At 39.2% G+C, this 18,587-nt stretch overlaps 1 protein-coding gene across 1 annotated transcript; it reads left to right on the top strand.

Annotated features, from left to right (window-relative positions):
• Positions 1-195: 195 nt before the first annotated feature.
• glt1d1 (glycosyltransferase 1 domain containing 1) lies at positions 196-18,257 on the top strand. Its single transcript, XM_044366471.1, has 12 exons — positions 196-442; positions 1,412-1,563; positions 1,695-1,800; positions 4,697-4,748; positions 5,651-5,687; positions 6,334-6,390; positions 11,734-11,832; positions 12,549-12,598; positions 14,800-14,843; positions 15,350-15,470; positions 15,989-16,087; positions 17,813-18,257. Exons 1-12 carry the CDS (start codon positions 375-377, stop codon positions 17,957-17,959), a joined length of 1,032 nt encoding a protein of 343 aa, XP_044222406.1. The 5' UTR covers positions 196-374; the 3' UTR covers positions 17,960-18,257.
• Positions 18,258-18,587: the final 330 nt, after the last annotated feature.

Raw genomic sequence — 18,587 nt, 5'->3', positions numbered from 1 at the left:
TTTTGTTGTTTTTTTATTTAGCTGTTACCGCTGGTCCTGGCATGGACAAACTGGGTCAGTTTTGGTTTTGTGACTCGGTTTAAAATGAAAGTCTTGACAGAAAATATCGAGTTGGACCTACAGTGTCAGTGCAGTATGTGCCTGCCGTCATGTGTTTCCAGGGGATCAAATAGGAGACGGACTTGTAAACATTTCAAGCGTGGTGCACTGCCAAGAAATCATGAGCTAATCATGTTGAGTTCAGGAAATGTGATAAGACTTGAGTTTAGCAATCCTACAAAGCAGCTCAAAGAGGCTCTGCCTGCTGCTGTCCTATCTGGTTTTCATTGACGTTAATGCGCACACGTTAAGTAGTTAGATCGACAGATGAAGATATGAAATTACTCTTTCTTGCATGTCTCAGTCCCAAAACTGGGAACCTCACCACAGCTGAGAGAATAAGGTAATTTACATTGTTGTTACAAGTGTAGCTAGCTATAACAGCTGCTGCTAATTGTTACTGTGAGACTGAATTAAGCCATAAAGTGGAGTGTAACTGTGTAGTTAACTGTCAGCCAGGGTAATACTTAAAGGTGATAAAAGTAAAACGGCATACCTTACTGCACAATGGCTTTAGTAAATGAGCTAACGTTATAAAACATGTATGTTTTAATAACATAAAGCTCCAGGCAGCAAGTAGTGACTGCAAACTTCACTTAATTGTTCATGAATAAAATATAACGTTAGAGCATTAAAGGACGGGTTCACAGTTTTTCAAGTCAGGCACAACAGTCAGGTGCCCAAAACGAACACTGAAATAGGTTTTTCTTACTGTAATCATTCCTCCTATTAATACAGATCATTAAAAGATGCCTTCGTAATGCACTTACAACGTAGGCCTAAGTGATGGGGGCCAAAATCCACAAGCCTTCTCCTGTGCAAAATATACTTTTATATAATTTTGTAGATTTGTTGAAGCTAATTCAAAGTCTTTCGACATTTTTAGTTTCAAAGTTCTTCTTTTTGTCACTATACTTCAACCACAGCTCAACAGAGAAACACTGTCTGCGGAAACACAAAGAGGAAATTTGATGCTAAAAGCTGTAAACGTGGCAGATATTCACGTGATATGACTAACTCAGAATATATAAGCTGCGTATAAACTTTTAAATGCATTTTTGCACAAAATGTCTGTGTGGTCACACTGTGGATTTTGGTCCCCATCACTAAAAATGCATATGAAGGGGATCTTTTAATAGCCATTATGAAGAGGAGGGATGATTACAGCAAGGAAGACCTCTTTCAGTGTTCATATGGGCACCTGACTGTTGTTTTTCAGACTTGAAAAACTGTGAACCTGTCCTTTAATATTTGTGACAGTCACAGCATCTTTATTTAACCATCTTTCTGTCATGTCCCCATTGTATTCTAGGTCCCACATTGAATCAGCAGGACACAGCTGTGAGCTTAGGGATGCAGCAGAATTTCAGTCTCCTGCTGATGTGGCAAAACTAGTATCCCAAAATCCTCCATTTGATGGTGCACTGGCCATTCATCTGTTCAGAGCAGGCAGACTTCTCTTAGGTAAACCCTCTTGCTGTTTTATGGACTATACTTTCAGTCATGTATCAACATAATGGTAGATTTAATAGTAAACTGTTTCTTGTCGCACAAATGTCAGGACCTTTCTGTTTCATGTCTTACCTTTACAACAGACATCCAAGTACCCTTTGGCGTTATCTTTGGTGGAACAGACATAAATGAGGATGTGAAAGTTGAGCAGAAGCTTGTGGTTATGGAGCAGGTGCTACAGAAAGCCAGGTGATGTTGCTGTGAACTACTATTTTAATCCATTTCGTTCCGAATTGTTCCAAACCGAGTACATGAATTTTACTCCCTGGCTCATCACATCACACAAACTGTACACCTTTTTTTAAATACTCTTTGGAAAAAATTGCATAAATATACAGTACCAGTCAAATGTGTGATCCAAACCTTTGACTGGAACTGTATATCTTGATCACAGTAGTTACAATTTGCATAATAACAACATTCACGGTGAAGAATATGTTTCATGTCTTTTTTTTTTGTGATCAAATTTTTATTGGTATCATATATAGATGTGTTTATTATATATTTTTCATGTCCTGTCAGTTTTTGTTTCTCTCTGCTGGCAGAAAATCTCCAATTATACAATACAGTATATATAATACTAATATATATATATATATAATATACTTTCTTTATGATACCGAAATGTGTTTTTACAGCAGACTTTTAACATGTCATAACAGAAAAGTTACAGGTGTAATGAATAAATTAATTATGGCAGGACCCTGTTAGCCCTGTTAGTGTGAAAATGTATTTAATGCAGAAAATATGTGTGAACGCTGACAACTGAAATAAATCGCAAAGCATTGCTGAAAATCCAGAAAACTTTTAAAATCTTGTAGCACCACCTACAAGTAAAATTGTATCAAATGCTACAGACTAGTTCAGCATCCTCAACTGTGCAACGTTGCTAAATTTGGTTACCACGTAATATTACATTTAAAAGATATGGCGGTTAATAAGCAGTATGGTGGTGTTCCACTAATGGCCACAAGGTGGGGCTATTGGTGTCACGCTTCAATAAGTTGTGCACATTCTCATGGAGAACCTGTGTCCCAAGTTTCATTTTATTAAAGAAAACAGAATTGTAGAAATATCATGTCATAATATTACAGTAGCGCCCCCTGTGGGTAGAATTGCATCAAATGTGACACACTTGTGCAGTGTGGCTGTATGTAAAACATTCCCAAATTTGGTTTAGCATTGAAGAGTTATGGCCCATTAAGTGCATCAGGCCCCGCCCTCAAAGTTTTGGTAACCAATTACAGAAAATGTTAAGTGACAGCCAAAAACAAACTTGGGATTGTTCGGGATCATCTAAATATGGTATATACAAAGTTTGGTGAAGATTATATGAAATATGTGCCAACAGAAGCAAGAAATGTGTTTACCAAAAATTCCAAAATGGCCCAAAAAAATTTTCAGGTGCAAATGGGTGTGGCCTATATCAGTCACATTGGCATCGTCCAAGGAACACACTGTGCAAATATTGTTTTGCTGCACCTCACAGTTCATGAGTTTCTAGCCAAAATGTAAAACACGTAATAACTGACCACATGGCGGCGCTACTGGTACCATGTTTCAATACGTTAAGCTTTTCCACATGGGACACATGTCCATTTAATATGAATACTTTAGCACTTTCAGTTTTTGAGATATCAACTTTCAAACATTCCTCCCATAGACTTTCCATTATAAACTTTACTATTTTAAAAAACATATATAAAATCACTGGAATATACTAGAAAGAAGAAAGGTCATAACATCAATGTCCTTAAGGAGCTGAGCATTTTGATATTTGAATGGTTTCTGTAGCCGAAAGAATGCAGAAGTAGTCAGCGACTGAAAAATGTACAGAAGAAGAATAAATAAAGTTTTGAAAGATGTTTGTCAGCATTCACACTGATGAAACCAGCATTATTGTTATCAGTTACACCTGTGCTTGTCCTGCTGTGACCAGGTTAAACGTCCGCAACGAGACACATCTGTTTGAACTGGTTGTGTGATATAAATGTGCCAGTACTTCTTACAATGTCAATAATAGACATTGTATTGATGTACCAAATATGCTAGAAAGGTCTGTGTCACAAGATGTTTTACTTCCTTTTATAAAGGTTTGAAGCAGACATCCCGAGGTACAAGCAGGAAGTAAATGTGACCATTTTAAACTCTTAATTGAAATCGCTCATATAAAATCAGCACAAACTCCGATTTCATTAATCATGTTACTAATTAAATAATTAATATGCCATAAATCACTGCATGTGTAGCATATTTAAATGTAGGGATAGTATTAATCCTTTTAGTGTTGTCGTCGATGTTACTGTAAGAATTGCATGACAACTCAAAATAATAAAGAATTCAATACATTTTCATCATATTGACTAGTGAATAAATTGTCTGTGGGGAAAAATAACTGGATCCTTACACTGACACGGAAGAATGAGGCTGAACACATGCGAGCTAGCCCCAGCTATGCAGGTCTTGTGTTTTCTCCTCTTCTAGTTTATCATTGAAAAGTCAAATGTGCACACAGGTACCTGTCCTGTGTCCTGAAATCAGATCCCAGTGTCTCTGTTTCCATTATGATGAAAATCGACAGGAGGGCATGTCTAGTAAATCTAAGGGGATAATTGCGTTGTGGGAGAACTGAGGAGATGCAGGTCTCATGACTTCAAACATCTGAATCCATGCACCTCCCGCTGTTAGCGCCTCCTCACTCAAACCTTGATCATGAAATCCAGTCACCACTCTGAGCCCGTTGGCCCATTTCATAATGCACGCTGACACACACACACACACACACGCACAAATTAATATCTCCCTACTGTTTTTTGCTCTACATTCCCTCTGTATTCCCCTCGGTATTCTCGGTGTATCTATCCTTAAGTCCTCCTTCAAACTGCAAGCAGTTTTTCCACTCTAACGTACTAAGTCTCAGCCTAGAGACATTTGTGTTTTACTGCTGCTGCTTTCTCCACTAGTGTTGTTAAAATTGTTATCTCTTGTAAATGGCTAAAACTTACTGTCAGCAATGAAAATTCTTGTCTGAAATGGCTTTTGCAAAGGTGATAATGTAGTGTTTTTTTGTTTTTTTTTTTATCAGGTTCGCAGTTGCATTTACTAACAAACTGAAAGAAGCAGCTGAGTTGTTCTTGGTATGATTTTCCTGTTTTTCTTGTATTAGAACAACTGCAGTAGTTTGTATCTGATAAGCATTGATGGCCTGCATGAACAAGTCTGTGGCTCATGTGGCATGTGGTGTTTTTCTCGCAATTCTACTCATTTAAGTTTAGCCAAAACATTTCTGTATGTTCCTCATTCTTTGTCCACCAGTATGTGTATGACTGAACTAACAAGACTGTCATATGTAATATTTTAACATAAATACAATATTGACCCTCTGCTCAGTCAGATCATTTCCTTTATTGCAAAGCTGCAATAAAGGAAGTGAGAGCAAAAGTTTTTAGTTTGCATTTTATGTCACATCAACAAACAGCAAGAGCCTGACAGCTTCAATAAATACAACATAAAGGCTTTTACTATACAAACACAATATGCTGCCCTGTCCCGTAATAGTTTGGCATTAAAACAATATTACGGTGTTTTATTTTCAGATTAGATTTCAGCCGTGGGCTGCAGATTGAGGCAAGTGGCGTGCTTTATCTCTGCCATTTAGTGCTGACAGCAGGCAGACAGGACAGGCACTGAGAGGCATCGCCACGCTTTTTATTGTGACAGAAAACACACATAGGGGATGAATCTAGTGTGATAACATCCAGTCAATTTCCTTTCCATCGCCTCTGATTTATTTTGTAGCAGCCCCCATTATCTTAGCAACTACCTTGCTGACTATTTTTTTTTAAAGTCTGAATATGTTGGTTGCAACAAGAGCAGTAATTGGCTGTTTTCATTGTTTGATATAAAGATAAAGAAACACAGCAGCTAATAATCAAATCTAGTTAGACAAAAGCTGCCTGTAATTACTTATTGACATTTATGTATTTGAGTTTTTTTTTAGACTTGTTTTAACCAAATTTCTCTTTTTTTTTCTCTGAAGCTGTCCCAGAGCAGTAAAATCTATGTCCAGCCTCAAGGTAAGCTCAACAGGATGAATATCCTTGCCTGATGCTGTGCATCCCTGACCCGCCATGGAAGTGTTGCATTAATCAGCTTTGACATTTTTTTCCTCCATTATCATGCTGTCTGCAGTACAGAGTTGTATTTGCTCTTGCTATTGGCCACCGTGTCATGTAGGACAACCCAAATCACTCTTCCATGTTGTTTCCCGCCAGTAGCCCTGTTTGGCAAATAATGTCCCTTCATAGATTAGAGGAGAGGCCTGAGCCAGCTGCACGGCTGTGCCCCGACCAGTACAAGCTTATATTTTATGCTGATCAGATAGTGATCGCTCTGAAGTGCGTTTTTACATGAACAGCACAAAACAATATTTTGATTACATTAAATTTATTTAAAATTAGAGGTTGAATTACTGTTGCATTTTTATATAGCTTACCTCATATTACTAAACATTATGAAGAATATAGGCTATGATTGATGTTTTTAGTTTGAGATGTCACATAACTACAAAAGGGCCATGATCAGAAAAACAATTCTAGACTAACTTAGTTACCTCTGTACCTAAAAACCACTCTGATGATTTGATGAGTAATGGATGTTAGCACAGATGTTCAGTAAAAGCTGTTCTGGAGCACATTGACTTTCATTTGTCTTATTTTAAAGGTATCCAGACAGACGTGGCAGAGAAATTCTGCTGGACTGAATTCTTGAGGAGCTCAGGTACTGCTCAGTTGTTGTTTTTTCTGTGTTTGGTAAAGAATATTTTCCAATGACAACTACTGTCTGTGGATCATCCAAAGTAAACAGTTTCTCAAAAGCTTAGCGAATAAAACTATGAAAAAAACATTTTTTTGGTGACTTTGGGTTTTGCATTGACCCATTAATAGCAGGACATTAATAGCAGGAGGTATGAAAGTGTCATTTAGTGTAGTATTGGAAAGTAAAGGCACAGTCAGGCTGATATAAGCATTAAACATTAAGTTGACAGATATGTTTCATCTGATTATTAAAGCTAGTATGTCTAAACTATAACAAAGCTAGTTGTGTGCACCTCCCACAAACCTCAGCGGGACAATTGCTGCATACAATGAAGCAATAAAATAAAGAGCTACCTGCACCTTTCTTATAAAGTAGGTTATATTGTTGTCGTTTTGACCAGCTGTATATTGTACGTATTTGTAACTGGCTGCAATATGGTATATAAAAGCACTCTGTCATATTTCAGACCACATCCTTCTCTCCTTACATCCTCCTCGCTCACTGTTATAGATGTTATCACCACCGGGAGTACAATAGGGAATACATTCATGCACCTCCATCTTGGAGAATAGCAATCAGAGAGCGTAAATTAACTCTGTGCTATGTTAGATGCGTCACTGTGGTGATCACGGAGGCCAGAGCGTCCCCCTCTCTCTCTCTTCCACTCTTCCATCTCCCGTTCATATAGCTCAATAAATATGCACTGTTGCTCCAAGCGTCTTCTCCACAAACAACCTGGGCTATAATTTGGACATTGCAAGATGATGTCCATCCCAGAGAGGAACAGTTGATTAATAGCCCTCCAGCGCAGGGCCATTTTTCACCCTGCTCCACAGCCGTTAGTTGTGTGGTAATACTAATTGCCCACAGTCACTTCTCCATTTTTTATACTTGAGATGGGAGTCACCACTATTGCGCTTTTTTCCCCAAATGTGATAAAAAAAAACAACCTTGTAATCTGACTCATAGTTGTCTTTACAGCTGTAAACATTGTTTCAGTTTCAGTAGATGTGCTGTCTGACGGTGTTAATTTGTCTGAGTCCTTTTTTTGAGAATGTGGGTCAGATGCATTCAGTAACATTAAGGTAAAAATTCTATCAATTTTGTATTTTTCTTGCCAGTGTTAGCTGTAACCAGGACAACACACACTCTGGATTTTTACTTGTGTTCATATGTACAGTAGTGAAAGCGACTCCTCAACTAAAGAGCTGAGACTACCAAATAAAATAAAATGATTAAATGATCCTGAGGTCTATATGTAATTATTACAGATTTGCTTTTGGGGGAGATGACTGTGCGTAAATTGTCATAAAACTGAAAAACTCATTAGTTGGTCTCAGCTTACTGCTGTCTACAAGATGAGATGTTCTGTTTTTCTTTCTTTTGATCTTTGATTACCTGAAGGTGCCAAACCCATGATCAGTCTCAATAATTTAAGTCATGTTTTTTTAGTTTTCCTCAAACACAACAATGCAGTCTGACAGAGGCGGCTTCCTGCAGCAACCTGTATTCTTTCCTGTCAAGTCTCATCCTCCTTTTGTCTTCACGCACTCTCCCAGCACAGCAGGGGGCACTATCCCATGTGTGCGTTTATTCCTCCCAGATCGTGCTGCACATTGATTTAGTTTTTCATCCCTTCCTCTGGTGTGATATAAATGAATCATCACTAAATAGGATAATTTAGACTTTATTGTATATAGGCTCCGGTGTGTGTGGTAGTTTGCTGGGAATATATGTATTCTATGTGTTTCAGTGGTTCATTTTAGAAAGACCTCCACCGGGGGAACATAAAAGAGGCAAAGAAACCCTCCTACCTGATTGAAGATACATGACTGTGTGTCTGTGCTATCCTTCGGGTGTCATGTACTCTCTCCAAAGGCACAGATTTCAGTACCGGGATCCAGAAGCTGTCAGGCCATGAAAGCCACTCGGTGTATAATGTTTGTAACCCCCCGCTGTGCGCCTTGTGAGGTGGGGTTAAAGGGATACACAAGCTTCTGGGCTGAGAGGAACAACACTGTAGAGTGAGCAGCGATGCTTTGAATCACTGAAGGGTGTGAGGGAACAAGCAGGGGGGTCTGTTAACTTGTCCAGTTAACTTTGTTTTAGGATGATTGATAATGGAGAAACTATACAGTGAAGTTATATATGAATACTTTTATTAAAAGTGCAATTTTTTTAGCCACAGATATTAGTATGTAGTAAGAGGACAGTTGTCACGTCAGAGGGGAAAATGCATATATCATTACTCAAACTCTGCAGTCAACTGTTCATGTGATCAGTATAAGTTGTTTGTCTCTCCTTTTTGTAGAAAGCAAGCGTCTCACCCTAGCACTTTTCCTGCAAAAACCCAATTTGTTATCTAAGTTTTTGTTCAGACCTCCGTCAGAGCTAAAACAAAACATCTCTCTCTCGCAAAGGGTCATCAATTAACAATCAACACGCCTGAAGAGACAGACACACACACAGACTGCAACACACTCAGGAAAACCAGAGCGTAATATGAAAACATGCCATCCAATAGTAAGCATGAATAACAGAGCAAAATTTCACCCGCAGACATGAAAGAGAGTAGTGTAAAAACTGCACAAATACAAACACAGATATACAGCACCAAAAAAACTGTGGTGATAGAAAGAGAATTCAACAAAAACAGTCAGTTCAAGAATGAAACTATGTGCAGAATTCTCGGCAAGTGCAGCACAAACGTTACCATTCCTGTTTGTCCAGCTTGCTTGTTTACTGTCCTGAGCACAGGTTGTAATAATTACATTAACAATTACCCCGTTCTATTCAAGTGCTGCAGTAAGCTGTGACAGTGCACCATGCCAGAAGAAACCAAAGCAGCTAAATGGAATTCAGCCATCATTATTTGTATTAATTACACAGCTTTTCCTACTGCGACATGTCAAAATGTCCTCCATAAAAAGGCTTATGGTGTTGTCATTATTTTGTCCTTTCCCTGCAGACTCTATGCTCTGATGGAGAGAACAGTGAGTGAGATTAATAGGAGCTGTTCAGATAGATATGTGTTCCCCCCTACATTCATGCATGCACACACACGCACACACACACACACACGCAAGTGCACATACTGATTAAAGCATAAGGGGATTGTTCAGAATGCCCTTCTGAAATCAAAGGCAAACGAACAAAAATGTTTTTTTGCATAGAACTCACTGCAAAGAGAGTGAGGGGAAAGATTGCTGCTGGCACAACAGATGATTTGTACAATTTGTTTTTCTCCCCTGAGGAAAGATGAATTGTGTCTTAGATCCAAAGAGTTTTTTTTTTTTATTTCTTTGAATTTCTCGCTCATTTTGACAGGTCTGCGCGCTGGTATGATTCCGGCTCTCCTCAATTATTTTTCCTGCATCTTGTTCTGAGGTAGTGACATGGGTGTTTACCTTTAGCTGATGTGCTTTCTCATCCTACAAATCAATGCAAGGAAGTTCGATAGATCCAGCAGATGAAGAGCTTTTTTGACATTCGGCTCCTAGGATCAGGGTCAATGCCCAGACTCCACGCTGTCATTTTAAGATGCTCTTTAATAGCATTAAAAGAGCTGCCTCAGCCTCCTGATCTGGACTTATCTGGCAGCAGGGGATTTCACTTGACTGTCAGTGTGCTTTAAGCACGTGCTTGTGTCTGTCTGTGGTATTGTTTTCGAAATGATTTGTTTCTCAGTTTGTCACAGATACAAAGTAGTTTTACTCTGAGCTTCTTTTTTTTTTTTGTACTTCGCTCACATTTTTGATTCAACACTGCTTTGCCAGCATATCCATTACTAACATTCCCATCTCAACATTTTATGATTTATACTTTTGGGTTATTGTCAAGCATAAAAGGTCAGGGTTCTGAAAATTAATTTTCTGACACTGAGGGTAACTCTGTAATGTTACAATATCTGCTTGTGTTGGTATAAATGAATGTTCTTCTTTTGAGCCAGCGGACTTATACCAAACTTGTTTGAAGTCCAAATAAAACTGAGACTGTATTCTCAGGCACTGAGAAGAATTGGACATAATGACTTTTAAATTAATGTAATGTCTAACTGTTCTCTTTAAATTAGGTTATTTATTTAACCTTTCTTTATACAGAGAAGGTTGTACCTCTTGTTTTAAGCTGTGCTGGAGGCTTGGCTCTAGGGATGGCGTTGACGGTCGACTGGTCCATCACTTTGGTCCAGACAGAAATATCTCAACAATTGTTGGATGGAATGCCATGAAATTTTGTACAGACATTCAGAGAATGAATCCCCCAGCTTTTCCTCTAACTCCAAAGTGAAATGAACATTTTTGGTTTTGAGTGAAATATCCCCACAGCTATTGGATGCATTTAATGAAATTCAGACATTTTAGTGAATCCTCAACTTTTCATCTAGTGCAATCATCAGGTCAAAATTTTAATTTGTTCATTACTTTAGTTTCTGACTAAATATGAAAGCTACCAAAAAAAAAGCTGGTATGGCTGTAGACTCTTAGTCTTGTTAATATACATTTTGGTGCAAGTTTACATTTTAGTTACTCCTCTTTGCTGAGGGGCCCATGGGAATAATGGATTGTGTCTGGCACCCTATAAATACAAAGTAGTCTCCCTTATGTATTCCCCTGTACATAAGGCAGCTGTGAAGTTAATTCCAGTCCACCTCTAATATAAATATAGAGGAAGTACAGTGTAATTATCTATATAAGGTTCAGGGTCTGTTTATCAGTGAGAAGCCTGAGGCTGGCAGTCTGCTGTGCGTGTTGCTATCATTATAGTGCAGGGTTGTGTTATTAGGGTTAGGACTTTTATCTGTTGCTTTTTGAAGGTCAGGTGCAGTAGAGTAGTCGTTGGCATCGTGCACAGTTGTATGCCCGCCAGTTTCTAACTAATCTCTGGATTGAACCCGAAAGTTGGATGATCTGGGGAAAAGAGCCGATTTAGTAGCGCTGCCTCTCAATTAATACAAGGTTCTCAAAACGATTGATGTTGTTAGCATGATGTTGGGTTAGCTAATTTCAATCTAGGGCTGTTCAGCGAGCAAATTGTCACCCCAAACGCTCTGGCTCTGTAGTTATGACGCCATATTACACACTGATTAAGCAGCAACCTTCTAATGTTTTCAGCCGACAATTTCCCCGCTGAGCATTACAACTCTGATCAGAGAATTGTGTGAGCACATTAGTCACTGCTGTCTTATTTTCCTCATGACCTTGGGTGATGTATTGCTTTCATTATCTGCTGATGTACTTGGGATGTTCATTATGCAGTGTTTTGATATTGTGGCGCCGTCTCTCTGTTTGTCTGGCTTCTCTCCAGGTGTAAGCAGAGAGCGTGTGGATCAGCTGCATGTCTTCCTGTTGGTCTGTGGCCTCAGAAGAGTCAAGGACCCCCTCTATCTGGTGGAGGTGTTTTCAGGTATACCATGCATTTCCTGATGTAGACCATCCGTTTTACACAAGTAACAAAAAACATAGAACAGGCACTTGCAACAAATTTAGGCCTGCTAAAGGAAGTAGGTGTTTTTGGCATGGTTTCAATCTGTTTTTAAAATGAACTGAATTACAAAGCCTTTTCTGACTGTATTTCTGTCGTAGCATGTGGTAGAAACAATGGCAATGCCCTCATAAATTAGGCACGATGTTAGATCTCTGTGGTTGGGTTTCAGCTAATTGAAAATTTATGTGTAAGTGCAACAAGATTCTTCTGACAGCTCATGTGTGCCCTACAGAGATATTTTATCTTGTTATGAGTGTTTCCTTTGTGGCTTCCCATAGTGATAGTCATATTATATAAATCAGTGAGAATTACCACTGATTAGGCAAGTCAGTGAGGTTTTTATTAAATCCTCTTATTTTATGTGACTCTCTCATTGACAGCACACAGTTATGGTAATAAGACAGCACTAGAGGGTGTCAAATTGTCCATTAAAAAATTACTTGTTTCATTCAGATAGGAGAACAAGACGTGTGGATTTTCATATGACATTTCTTAGTTAGAGCCACATGCTTAAAAACCACATGGTACTTCAAGTAAGTGTAGCAGAATTCTATTGAAAACAGCTTGTGAGAAAGCTGCTGCTGTTGGTCTTTTTCCTTAAACTGTTGTGGTTTTGTTTGCACTGCTGTTTGCAGAGTGGCATAACGAGAATCCCCAGAATGTGTTGGTTATTATTGGGCCAAAGGTAAGCACACAGTCATTATAAGTCAAGGTTGTTTTTTTTTTTCATATGTGATATGTATGTGTCTCCCTGTACACCATGGCTCTCTGTGCTGTTGAAACTACCTAGAAACCTGCCATGGGAATTCAGGCAGCCTCTAATTGGATGTAGCAGAGATACCAGCTTTAGCTGTTTAGCTGGAATTACAGCCAGCACTAAGAGGAAATGGTGATCATCTGCAAACAGGACGAGGGACAGCTGCAGTAGCGGTGGTCCCTATGTCACTTTGTGTCGAACTGAAAGTCTGTTTGATATAGTGATGCATTATCTACTTCAGATTAGCACTTGACTGACCGGTGACCTGTGTAAAGCAGTGTCATTTTTAATGCACATGGATGGCTCTGTATCTGGACATGTGCTGGTTTATATGAAAGCTAAAGCCGTTTGTAGCCCTGTCACACATCATCATGCTTCTGTCCTGTACATCATTCATGAAAACAAAACTACATATATACAGGCTATGTGAACTCATGTCAAGCAAGTCAAATAATTGGGAAAAAAAAACTTTTTAAAAATTGAACTGCCATGATTTATGATATTCATAAATCAACCAGTCAGCCAGACAGACAATCAAATCAGTGGAGGGAGTTCTCATACATTTACTGTTTTTTTTTTTAAACTGATTGCACTTTTATGTGAGGGTTCTGAATTTCTATCTGTGTAGTTCATCCCAGCCAGCAGCAGTCATCTCAGTGCTCTTACAACTGTTCTATTTTTCCCCCCATTTCATTTCCAGTCTCTCACTCATTGATTTCTCTGTGTTTGTCTTCATCGTCCCACTGTCGTGCTTTGATATGACATCAATGTACAGTATAGCGTCTGTTCTTTCTTTCAAACAGTGGTGTCAGGCAAAAGGTATGTTCTGCTTTAGTTTTGCTCAGAAACAACTCAATTAGACGTGGCCAGGGGCTCATACTTACTTACATACTTACTGCTGCTTCTTGTTCGGCTTTGCTTTGTTGTCGTTTGATGAAATGGTTCAGTAGAAGCAGAGACGCGCGAGTCATCACAGCGAAAGTGTGTGTGTGTGTGTGTGTTTGTTTGTTTGTTTGTCTGAGAAATGAAAAGCCATACATTATTATTATTATAATAAACATGTATTTGTTTGACCGTCAGGTTTCCCCTCGATAACTGTAGGATTCCACAGTTAATTGAACACAAACATTGTTGAATACATTTAATTAAGTAAGAGTGAAATCTAAAAATACAAATGAGACATGCCTTGCTCAAGCTGTCATGACGTATTGTAAATCCACAGCTACTTCATTCAAGTAATAAGCGCTCTGGCTGCACAGCATCTGTCATTACAAGGAAAATTCAGGTCAGTTTGTCAGCGATGACACATCTCACTCCTCCGCAACTGGGCTTTAGCAAGCACCACAATGCACAGCCTACTTTGTGTTATTACGGAATGAAATAGATCTAACGATTATTGTGAAAATGTAATGTTAGATATTTTCTTTGCTGTGTAAAAACAAGAAGATATCTGTCAGAAGACAAGATAATAAAACCACTAGCATAAAATAGAAATAGGCATGACACATTCAGTTGGATGATCAAAAGCACTGAAGTTAAAACAGGGTGTTCTTAATGTAGCGCCTGCCTTCATCTTCTCACTGGTCAAGTCCTTCCCGTCCGTTTCTGCGAATTCACCATGATACTGAGCAGAATATGGGCTTAAATAATTTGTGTTTGTTAATACAGCCTTTATCGTGGCGCGTGATCCATCCACCGCTGGTTCTACAATATCTACTAAATCCCAGATTACACCAGGAGACAAAAATGTTTCTCACTTTTGATTCTTTGATTTTAATGCACACGTGCTGTAAAGCAGATTCGATTTAGAAATGCGATGAGCTCTGTTATGAAAGAGAAAAAGTAGCAGCTTGCTTGGCAGCATCTTTGACCTAAATTGCTATGCTTTGACTTTTCTGCGGGCAGGCTAATGCACGCAAATCCCACATTGCAATTAATCAGATTGGCCACCCACCCCACCCTGACCCCAATCTCTGAAAATACAGGATTTTCAGAAAATTATTTGCTCATGATAGAAATTATTAATTGTGTCATTGTTTATTTTATCCTCCCGGCATCCTTGATGAAAACAAAGCTTTTGACAGTCAGAAAAGGGGGTTTTACTTGTCTTTGTAATCTGTCTTTCTCAGATGGATCCTGTGCTTACAGCTGAGGTTGAAGCTGTTGTGAAGAGGTAAGCTCTCTGTTTTGTTTTGTCTAGTTTTCTTTCTGTATCAGTTATACATCTAATAAAAGCAAACTTAAGATTTGACAGTCTAGTTTCCAAGACTTTGCTCCTGTGGGAAATTTGTAGACTGCTTATCCTTCTATTTATCCCATGTGGCACAAAAAGTACCTTAACAAATGTAGCTTACATTTATCATAACATAATGTGAACAGAATGCAATTCTGCAGAGAGCGCCAAGTTCTTTTTTTTATTTATTTTTTTTATTTTTACTGTCCTCCCACTTTGAAGTCTTGGCTGATCTTTCAGTGTTTCACCAAAGGCCTTCACCACAACAAAGATCTTTGCAGCAGGAAGCTGCCCTCTCTGGTTAGGACTTTACCTGGACTCTCAGTGCATGTCACACATAGTGCAGCCATGTTTCCTCTTCTGAGCTTGTCACTGCTGTTTAGCATCATTCACGCCTTTGTGAGCCCTGAGTCACGCAGAACTAAGCTTTGCCACTGCTTTTGCAGAACAGCAGGGGTCTTCTTGGCCCAAGAGAGGAGCCAACAGGAGCTTCATGCTGCCATGAAAAGGTGCTTTGCTCTGGTCAACAGTTCCATCTCAGAGGGCATGTCAGCAGCCATCTTGGAGGTAAACATCTTCAAGGCTCGTGGGTTATTGGACGACAGAGTCTTGACTTCAACAATTCAACTGCCAAACACAACTTTATCTTTTTATAGCTCATGGCTTGTGTTGCAGACTAAGTTTGGTAATGAGAGTTTGATTCATCAAAGAATACGCTCAGAATTTGCCATCCAACCTCTTGAACATTTTTAAACCATGTGAATATTTAAAGGAGTCTTTGTCTTGCTGTTTCTTGCTCAGCTACAATATTATCTAACCACTTCAGGCAATCCACAGTAGGCTTAAGGTCTGATTAGTATGTTAGCATGTTTCATTCAACAACCTGCCGAAGGTATTAGCTGATAGAGATTGTTAATTCTGTAAGTGAACTATGGCACCGAAGAGCAGAAAAGCCGAGCTCTACAGTTTCAAAGGTGCTTAGGTGCCTTTTTTTTTTTAGAATGAATGAGTCTGTGAGTGAGTAACTTTTCTCTGTGACTTTGTGAATCTTAGTCTGTCACTTGAATTCTCTCTGCTCCCAACAGGCCATGGATCTTGGGATACCCGTAGTGGCCAGGGACATTCCAGGAAATGCAGCTGTGGTTCAGCATGAGGTCACTGGTGTGCTATACTCTTCTCCTCAGGTATATAGTGTCAAATACTGACCAGGTCACCACATGCGTTAAGCCCTGTTAAGCTTTTACATTGACTGAGTTGATGGACTACAGAGAGGATATACTGTATAGATGTTGCTGCAGACAGCCAACAGCTACTCCTGTCACCTGAACTGACCGATACTTACTGCTTATAAGTAGCGTGTGAGCCCTGTCTGTGGACAGCTGAAGATGTGTATTTCCCTTCTGTTGCATAGATTTATCTCAGTCAGTCAGCTTTAACTAATGAAAACTCTTCTTTCACCATTTTGTTAAACTTTGTACTTTAAATTCTTATCATTAGTCCAATCTAAGCAGGTAAAATGTAACAAAAGGAGCTGATGTTTCCCTCAAGTGCTTAGATTAGAATCAGAAAGTGCAAGCCTTCAGGGACAAAGCAAAGATCCCACATTACCACATAGTGATGCAACACATAGCAGCAGACAGGAAAGTGCAAAATGGGGAGCCACCACCAAAACTATTCAGTCTGATATTTAATGAGATCTGAAGCAAATGTTAAGGCCGGTTGACAGAGGGCTATAGCATGGCTGAAGACACTGCTATAGCGTGATGTTGTTGAAAAGAAGGGAGATAAGTCCTCTCCAGGGGGGTCACGTGTGCTCAGCTGAGCTGCCAGGAGGAAACTCTCACAGATGGTTGCAGTGACTTGGGCCGGATAAACACCGGCATCAGCCAGTACTGATGGGCAGCGAGTGCTAGTGTTTGAGCCAGAACTTTTGTTGCAGTGGATCGCACTCAACTTTTTTTTTTTTCCATGTTTTAAACTCCTCGTACTTTTGATTGAACTTTACTTTAAGAACCAGAAACACTGTCAAAGTAATTACACAGGGAGTATAGAAATCAAAAAATGTGTCAAAAGAAACAAACATACAAGTACTTTAAAGATTTAAAGAGAAAAATGGCCTTCCCTGTCTGGCTCTGTAATTTGTGGTAACAGTGAAGTGATTATAAGCATGCTGCTCATAAGTTGAGCTTTAATCCTGTTGCTGAGGATTTATAGCTCTCATATGGCCATACAGAAGAGCTGTCTCCCTACCAAGAGCCTCTCCAGACATAATCACATCACTTGAATGAAGTGAAGTAAAGTGAAGTGGCCTGCTGACTGGCAGCGGCTAAAGGTTTGTGTGCCCATTGGCTCCCTGCTGCAATAGATGTTGGCTATCATTTTGCAGGAACACTTGAAGGCACTTTTACTTCATTTTGTTGGAGCCCTTACTGAGTCTGCTGGGCTAGCAGATGAGCCACTAGCATTGAGGATACTGGGTGGATACACCACATCTCAATCACTCAACGATGGCACCATTACTCATTTTTTAATTGTCTAATTTTTATCCTCATCTTCCCCTCCCCTCATCCCTGTGACAGCTGGCGGGGTAGTATTATTTAACTACAGTAGGGTTTTTTTTTTTCCTTTGTTCATAAGCAAATGAGAGGTGGCAGCTATTAGGATAGCCTGAAAAGGTCTATTGGACTGCCGTATTTGGATCTGGAGCCACAAATATCTCCATCCTTTGGCAATGTACAGACACTTTTGAAGTATTTACTAATCAGTGCACAGGCTTTTATCTGAGTTCTGTTCTCATGCCTTGGAATATCTTTTATGCTTTAAAAAACATATCTTCGAGCAACTTCAATGGCAAGCTTTAAGTGGCATTTGGCAGTGAGTAAGACTCGTTTTGCTTTTATCCCTGCCAGGAATTTGTGCATCAGTCTCGGAGGCTGTTGTCAGATCATGAGCTGAGAGAGAGAGTGGTGAGGAATGGAAAACTCTATGTGGAAGAGCATCACAGTCTGAAACAGGAGAGAGAAACCTACCAGAGGCTGGTGGACACTCTGCACTGAGCCTAAGATCACAGCATTCAACTTCACTCTGTATACTTTCTCAGGTATTTCAGCAACCAGGTATTTCAGAGAACTGGGAATTACACCCGTGTATTTAGCTTGCCAGATTGAAATTATGCTTGCAGTGCACTTTGATATAAAGACGAGGGATGATTAGGATGCAATAAAACAGAAAAATGCTTGTCATATTAATATATTTTATGTACTGTATTTGAAATCTATTATGTATTGTTATTTATTGTTCAAATATAGAAAAAACATGGTTTCTTCATTGTGCACAATAAAAAAGGAGAACAACTCCACTGGTTATTTTTGACTGGTTGGTGAACTGAAAATGTATGGCGAGTATAAAATTATCAGACAAAAAATGGCTGTTTGTCATTCTAAAATTCTTAAAGTGCCATTAAATCTTGATTTCCCCCAAATGCATTGCAAGCTCACCTAATCTTCCTTTGTCAAAAACAGCTAAAAATACATCTCCTTTTCCCACTCTGTATGCTACCACATTCATTTTTGATGAAGTGCAACGGTTGAGTTGCACACATTCAAGGGCCGAGCAAAAACTCAATTTATTTAAAGGGTATAGGGTCACAAAAGGTTCTTGTAATTTGCTGTCACAAAGGTTGAT

Source organism: Thunnus albacares, chromosome 2 (assembly GCF_914725855.1).
Source record: "Thunnus albacares chromosome 2, fThuAlb1.1, whole genome shotgun sequence".
NCBI lineage: Eukaryota > Metazoa > Chordata > Actinopteri > Scombriformes > Scombridae > Thunnus > Thunnus albacares.
Note: the sequence above shows the minus strand (reverse complement) of the source record. Positions and strands in the feature narration are given on the sequence as shown.